General features: G+C 33.6%; 1 protein-coding gene across 1 annotated transcript in view; it reads right to left on the reverse strand.

The window, feature by feature from the left end:
* ZNF326 (zinc finger protein 326) overlaps window positions 1-8,626 on the reverse strand; it is a 36,709-nt gene that overhangs the window by 23,263 nt on the left and 4,820 nt on the right. Inside the window, exons 2-4 of the mRNA XM_029285823.1 lie at window positions 5,877-5,994; window positions 3,510-3,921; window positions 213-408 (exon numbers count right to left, since the gene is read on the reverse strand). Of these exons, the coding sequence (XP_029141656.1) occupies window positions 213-408; window positions 3,510-3,921; window positions 5,877-5,994 (726 nt within the window). The remainder of the gene's footprint in view (window positions 1-212; window positions 409-3,509; window positions 3,922-5,876; window positions 5,995-8,626) is intronic.

Genomic DNA, 8,626 nt, shown 5'->3' on the forward strand with positions numbered 1-8,626 from the left:
CCTTCAAAGTATATAGGCACAAAATTAGTGGAATATCTTGTAATTATCTTTCAAAAATTTTAATTTGTGCCGCCAAAGTCAATCCTTATGAACAACTGATAACAGAAGGGGCTTTGAGGCTGGAAAATGAGGAACAGCAATGCATTATAAATGTATCCTCTCAGAAAATGTTAAATAGAGCTGTAATTCACATCTTTCATTCAATTACTTACTAGGTTTGTTTTGGTTCATCTTCACATTAGGTTTTGTCAGTTTGGGTTTCTTGATAAATGTCCCACCTGGTTTATTATACGGCTGCTGTATCATTTTTCTCTTTATTCCTCGTGCAGCTACTGCTGCAGAACTGGGTTTGTTATGATAGTCTACCACAATTCCAGGTCTATGCATGCCTCCAAAGTCTCCCATATACTGTAAATAGGTGAAGACCAAGTATTAGAAAATGATGTGGCTGACCATAAACAAACTAGCTTACATAAAAACATATTTTAAAATATTTTAACTCAAGAAAAAAACACAGTACTAAGTTAACACACATCAGGAATGCAAACTGATTAGTTTTTAAAATATTTGACTTAAAGTGCTTATATCAAATGGATTTCTGCTTATTCAAAATCATTGGTCCAGACTATGAGCCTTGCTAGAATTTTATCCATATTCATTCTCAGGATTCTCAAATAATGCCTCAAACAAACAGAAGAAAATTTATTTCTACAAAACAATAATACAAGAATGCAAACTTAGGGAAAAACAAAAATAATCATGAAAGTCTCTGCCTGAAACATTCATAGTTTCTCTTTTATTATGATTTAAAAAGTTTTAAAATAACCTTTTGATGGTTTAAAATTTGCTCATATGTATGTAAGATTTTCTGTGTATGATATTGTCTATGTTTAAAATTAGTTAGTATCCAAATAATTTTTATCTCTTAACACTGTAATGGGATTCCAGTTTCATACTTCACACTTTTTGCTTATGTAAAATACATTTTACTTTCAAACTTTATTTTTCCTATTTCCCTTTTTCTCACAGTTTGTATATTTTATTCTTTATTCAGAGTATAATCTCAAGCATGTCAACTCAGAAATAAGTGCTACCAGTAGGAAGTTCAAACTGTACATGGAATAAGTCTTATTGAACTCATGGGAATTTCTTCTAAAAATACATGGAGAAGGTAAGTTTATTGTTTTGAGATAACATATCTCATATTTTCCTATTTTCACTAAAACAATAAGTTCCAAGTAAATACACATAGATTTTTTTATGTGAGGCAGGGATTTTAAGATTATGTAAATACTATAAATATGTAAAATAGTCAGTCCTGTATTAATTTAGAGTAGATAAAAAGCTAACTTTCATAAAATGTCTTTTCTTTTCCCCCTCATATAACAAACAAACCTAGTGGAATGCATTAGCCATATTAAAACTGATTAGAAATCTTACATCTTTATCAACAGTTCAACCCAATCAGCAGTTTGTGTGTGATGTGTGTGTATCCATCCCCACCCCCACCCCCATTGAGATAATTGCGTAATGTATATAATCTCAACAATTTAAAAAGTATATAAATATTTGAAGGAGCAATGAGAAAAGTAAAATATTAGCCCCTCTTAGATCAAATTCTTTCCAAAGGAAAAAATAAAATTTAGAATATCAACAAAGTGGTAAAAAAATTTCTAATCTTAATTTGGACATCTATCTTGTAATCAATAGAGCATACATAATTGAATTCATTGATTTTAAGACACTGAATGACAGAACAAACTGAAGACAAGGAATGAGTATAATAGTTATAATTTAAGCTGCAATCTGCAATACTAACTTGGGAGTTAGTAGCACTTACTTCTGAATAAACATGCAAAGATTCTACTGTTCACTGACAGTAACATGTAAGATAGGCTCATGTGACTGGATGAGTGAAATTATATAAGCAGAAATAAGTAAACTGCCATAAATATTTAATAATAAAAATTATTAACAGTAGACACAGTAAAGGCAGTACATCTACACAATATTTCTTTACTTTGAGTTGCATTTATTCCTAGCAGGCCACAATGTGTTAGAGATCATTATATTAAATAAATCCATGCATATGTTCTATATTTCACTTTGTAACAAACTGGGCTCTAGTAAATAACAGTCTAGCAATATTCTCACCCTGCATATTACATACATCAAAGGACACTTTCTAGGTGATGTACATTTGCACGAGCAAATATTTTCAGAATCTATTAAAGGTGCAATGCATTTCACATAAACAAGCAGCTTATTTCTTAAAGTAGTTAGTTCTCAAGAGTAACATTAAGCTCAAGAAAAAGAGAAACTACTCAATACTGCTTAGTTAACTTAATTTCACAAACGTACCAGACTAAACAAATCAGCTCATTCCTTTATCAACAAATTATAGAAATATTACTAGACTTCCTAGGTCTATGGATTAAATGCCAATTGTACCCTTCAGAGTATCACATTAATAAATCAATTAAAATATAGTAATAGGCATGCAAAAAACTTTAAAATATTCTAGTCTACATTTACTCCTCCAATCTACTTTAAACTTTTAATTGTTTTCTTCAGGCCAGCTTCTTGAAACTCAGTATTTAAAGAGTTTTAAGAGAGCATCTATTGATTATCAACTGAAATGGAACTCTGTATAAATTCAAACATGAAATTATAAAGTATGTTAATAGGATATCATCTTATATCTTGAAGCTTCCTGAAGTTTAAGATGCTGTTAATGATGTTTTGATTTGGTAGGATAATATTTGATATTTGTTTATAATCTTTGAATTGTTCTTTTGAACTTGCACTAAAACATTAGATCCAGCGTATGAGAATATCTAGTACTGAATTATAACACAACAGTTGACTAACATAGATTTACACTGTTACCTTTCTTTCAGCATGAACAATTCTGATGATATCCCTTTAACAATGGTTTGAAATTATGCTTTAATTCTTGCCTGTATTAAATCTTCCCTTCCATGTAAGTCTCAGTGACCTTAAAGTAAGCTGAAATTGAGCATGTAGAACTAATTGCTTCCTGCCTCAACAAAATCTGTTCTGTGGCATTTATTCTCTAAAATCAATAGTATACATACATTGCACCTTTAACCTACTCAAAATGAAAAAAGGTTCTAATTAACCTTTACAAAGTTTCAAGACTTCTCCCACTAGCCAAGATGCTAGTGTTAACAAGGAAAAATGCAATTCCTTTTAACCCCTTTTAGACCAAACCCATTGCCTTAATATTCACCTTTCACAAAAAAAGTGATTTGATAAAACCTTAGCCACTAATCTTGTAGCGCTTTTACTTGTGTAAATGAAGAGAGAGAGAGAGAGAGAGGGTACTAAGTTCTGGGTAAATACCAAACCGGATTGGAAGGTTATCAACCCTAATAGTTTGGCAAAAACTGCAGTGCGATATACAGTGCTTTTGTTTTAATGCTATGGTCTTGAAAGGGTTTAAAAGAGTCACTAGTGAAAAGAATCTGAAAAGATTCTGTACTTACTCCTCGGCCACGGCCTCTGCCTGTTGATGGTCCTCCAAAAGCATCATAGTTTCTGCTTCCAAATCCACTGTCAGGATAAGCAGGCGTTCCTCTCCCCCGAGAGCCTACAGGTGCAGGCTTCACATGGGGTGAAGAAAAACTGCTGTAGGAAGAGTAAGTCTCTCTTCCTCTGTCCTCCATAAACCCAGGCCTCAATTTTGAGCGTGAGTAAGGTGCTTCCCAGCTAGACCCGCCCTGGTTTCTACCTCCGAAAGAGTCAAGGCTATTCCGGTAGTTGCTGTCAAATCGACCACCATAACTACCTCCGAAGCGGCTTTGTTCGGGTTCATTATAACCATAGCCAGATCTGTACAGATCTCGCCCACCCAGAGAAGACCCGGAGTCGTAAGACTCATAAGGTCCAAACCTGGAAAAGTTGTAGTGAGGAAAAAAAAAGTAAGCTTACTAAAGTTAAAACATTTCAAAAGACAAGTTATCAGTTGACATTTATCAACTAAAATCAATGAATATTCTACTTTAGTAGGGTTTGCTTTGATTAGGGCTGGGCATTTCCGTGCTGTGATCAGACAGAAAGCTATCTGAGTCACTTTTCAGTTAAAAATAGTATTAAAATTCAGAATGCCTAAATTTCACTAAATTTAGTTGCTCAAAATTATTATTTCACCTCATTATTGTGCCCAGACCTAGTCTAACGAATGCAGGCACCTGCATATTTTAAAGTTCATAAAACTCTTTTGTTTAAAGTCATGCCTAAAACAGTTCAATAGCATTTGAAAGACGTTGCTCTCAACTTAGAAGCTGTGACAGTATTAATAACACAACTATTTTAATTTGATATTTCAATGGTTCATAGTTCAGTTATATCTTATAGAAGAAATCTAAATAATTTTCCTTAACTACTAGCATGCCTCATCTTCTACTATTACATTTACAATGTGTTAGAGAGGAGTGGGAAATCTATGACCCTCCAAATGTTGTTGGATGGTAGTTTTCATGAGCCCCAGAATGAAAGGCCAAGAAATGCTAGATTTTGGAAACATTTAGAAGGTCATAGATTCACCTACCTCTGTTTGTAGGGAATAAGACAAAGAACTTTTATAGAACTGAAAAGTCAAAATAAATCTTAAATATTAATGACCCTTTAGCACAGAGAAAGGCTGTATATTAAATGCAAATACTATATTACCAAAAAGCTGTATGCAGCATTTAAAAAAGATATTAATTGAAGAACAGAAAAAAAAGTGCATAGGGTAACATCAATGTCATATACTGCATAGAAATGGGAAATCATTTTCATCCCAAAAAATTAACTATATTTTAATTCTTAAACTTGAAAAGAAACTTCTAATAATTTAAAATCACAATATGAGAAGGCTAAATTTATCTTCTCTCCAGTTCATACTTTAAATATAAAACTTTCATATTTAAAATGCCAACTACAAAGCAGTCCATTACAACAATAAACTTTTTATATAATGCATTCAGTAAATTCCAACCATATTCAGATTACTAAATGGTAGGTACATTTTTTCCTGATTCTCAAAATAGTTTACATCAATGTTAGTTATATTAATTGTTGAAAAGCACTGTGCATTTATACAGCTAATCTCCCAATTCCTTAAAAATTAATGCCACAAAAAAACTGGAGGAATCCAATTGTCAATCCATGTTCTTCTTGCTGCCATTGAAGAGTTAGAATATGCAAATGAGACTGCAACCAGGATTAATATATTATACAGTTATTTTGTTTAAAATGCAGAGTTCTTATAAGAAAGCCAAATTTAGAATAAAATTGTGATCTGACATTAGTAAACATCAACTGCAGGCACAGTGAAAAATCAAACTGTCAGAAATATTACTACAGTGCTAGGAACAATTTTAAAACACTGCAAAAAAGTGTGCTTTAGTGTAATTAGTACCTGCCAATAAAATAATCTGGACATGAAAAGCTGTCTACCAATGAATATTCTTGCAAAAGATATTACTATTCAAATTAAATTTAAGTGTTCCTTTCAAACAGAATGGGGAAACAAAAGCAGCAGTTCTGATCCAATTAAGAGCATTTCAGATCTGTGCTAATATTTAATTGCTAGATTTTTTAAGATCACTTGTTGAAATAGATTTTAAGAGAGATCTGAGATAAAACATGTGTTGCAGCATTATATTTTATATAAAAACATTTATTTTAAAATATGCTATACATTACATCTCTGCATAATAACACACCATGCCCTGCAATATGCTTAAGGAACACTTAAATTGGATAGAGGTATACTGCAGAATATATTTATATTATCTTTGACATACAAAGCAAATGATTCAGTATTTTACCTGGCACTGCCTCCTCCTCCTCCTCCTCCTCCTCCTCCTCCTCCACCACCACCACTGCCGCCTCCATGGCTTTCCATTCCATATGACTGATTCATATAAGAGTCCATAACTCTTGGGACACTATAGGCACCATGCCCATAGTCCCGGTCGATTTCTTTAAAAAAAGAAGGGTTAAGATTACTGAACTGTTGCAGATGAATAAATTAGGCACTCAACTTACAACCACAATTGGGACTAGCATCTGTCACTAAGCAATGTGGTTAACTGAGTTGCATCCAATTTTACAACCGTTTTGCTCCTATTGTTTAGTGAATTGTAGGATTAAGTGAATTCAGCTTTCCCCATTGATTTTGCTTATGAGAAGCCCCCTGAAAATGTTGCAAATGTTGATCATGTGATCCCAGGACCCCTGTAACCCTCATAAATATATGCCATTTGCCAAATACCTAAATATTCACCATGTGACTATGGGATGCTAGGATATAGGTGCAAGGACTGGTTACAAATCACATTTTTCAGTGCCGTCATAACTTTTGTCATTAAATGTCAAGACCTACTTGAATTCCAGTCCCAAAATTAACTTATAATAGATATTACCAAGACATTTACTACCATACAGCAAGACCACAGAGATTCATTCTGCTTTCTGGTTCAACTAAGGAGGCTAATTTGCAGAAAAGCAGCTAGAAGAGATGGGACTGAGCAAATGAAGCTCAAGCATTCCATATTTATTTGTTTCAAAAATAAATTAAAATCTGAGAAAAGGGCCACAGGATCATCAAGAAGGTTTTTGCCAAAAATATTAAAATTTTACTTCTTCTAAGAGTTCTTTTTAACGTGGTTCAACAGTAATACTATTATGCATGCTGCGCTACATTTACCCTCAATAAAATATTTCATTTCTCATAATTTTAGCGATTAATATAGGATTTAAAATTATATAGTTCACTTTTTTAACTGAGTCTATCAAATGCAAGTCAACTAATCATATTAAACTTAAACATTTCTGAGAAATTTTAAGATTAAAATTCTAGAAATTCTGTTTTAGTGACTTAAAGAACACATAGAATGGCAAGGAATTTGCACAAAGAACAAAATGTTGCAAATGCTTTAATCAGCTACAGACAAGCTTGATAATAAGAGAAAAAGGGTTAAATAAAAGTAGGATCATACATGAGGCATACCCAAGGAAACATCTGGGAAAAGATCGTGGTACTAGAATATTTCCTTTTATGTACTTTTTTTTGTTCACACAAAGGTCATCAACTTCAAATCTGCTGCCAGCAATTGTCCCCAAATGGCATCCTGTAGGGCCCGGCACAAGCAAGACATAGAACAGGGGTCTTCAAACTTGGCCCTTTTATGACTTGTGGACTTCAACTCCCAGAATTCCTCAGCCAGCGTGCCTGGGAGTTGAAGTCCACAAGTCATAAAAGGGCCAAGTTTGAAGACCCCTGGCCTAATCTTTCATGTAATGCCAGCTGGTTTTTAAGAGGGAGAAGTGATGAGTTTAAATTACCAAATTGTTGTAAAGGACAAACAAAACAAAATATACAGAACACAGAATTGAATGTTTTATTATTCTAAATCCATAATTGGATCATTCCTGGTGAGATGTAACTAGGTTTAATACTCATTTCCTAGAATGGGAGAAAAATAATATATGGGGATTAAAATGCCTTTCAACTTCTTGCACTGAGATTTATCACATCATTAATTAATGCACAGCAAATATAGATTAGAGGAGGCAAAGCTAAGATGGCAACAAAGCAGCAATTTCTTCATAAGCAGCTACTTATGATATTTTATTTGGTATCTATTTTTATAACTTAACCACACAGAGCAAATTAATTCTGGCCATATAAGCTTTTACATATGTATACATTTACCAGCCAAAACTATCAACTTCTATAAAAGTACCCTACTACTTCCATGAAACTACTCAGTTACTACAGTGTCAGTGAAATGTTTTAATCTCAAAGTGCAGCTGATTTAGCATATCTAAAATATCCTTTCCAGAATCAATAGTTAAAACTATGTCAATACTTACAGAAATTATTTTCAAATATATTGAGCACGAGAATGCATTCATTATAGGTAGTAGTAGACGTACAACTGTGGAAGCCAGTCTGTCGTAAGTTAAAATGATTGTAAGTCAAAGCACCTACAGGACCAACCCAATTTTATTACCTTTTTTGCAGCAGTTGTAAAGCAAATGCAGCAGCTGTTAAGTGAGTCATTGCATTCCTATGAGCATATTTTTGCCAGAAACTGTCTGAAAAAGTTGGTTTCCAGCAAAAAAAACCATCACAAATCTCTTCTTGTGACAGCAGAATGTGGAAACCAGCAGTAAAAGCAAGTTTGTTGCCATGTGCCCAAAATGCATGTAACTATAGTGGTAAGATGTGCCACTATTGGAACTCTAGAACCAGTTCATAAGTATTTGGGGAGGGGTGTGTGTCATAAGTTTGATTGATCGCTAAGCTCTGGTCTTTAAGCAATGGTTATCATTATGTGGTGCTGAGTCAGGACTGGTGACAGAGTACAAATATCATTCATCTCTATTTGCCACTGGTGTCAATTGACAGTTCTTCCAAGGATCCCATCTTCCACCTTATCTGCTGTCTCTTCCATCATCTGCCACTCTACATAAGCAAAACTCATTCCCTCAAGGGAGAAGTCCGTCTTTATTTTATCTGGGACCTACAGACTTGCCTTCTTTCAATACACAACACACTCTAAAGCTGTGAAGCTATCTTATCTTCTTTTTCTCTCTCAATGTGCAA

This window comes from Protobothrops mucrosquamatus, unplaced genomic scaffold, assembly GCF_001527695.2.
Source record: "Protobothrops mucrosquamatus isolate PMUCROS unplaced genomic scaffold, P.Mucros_1.0 scaffold2298, whole genome shotgun sequence".
NCBI lineage: Eukaryota > Metazoa > Chordata > Lepidosauria > Squamata > Viperidae > Protobothrops > Protobothrops mucrosquamatus.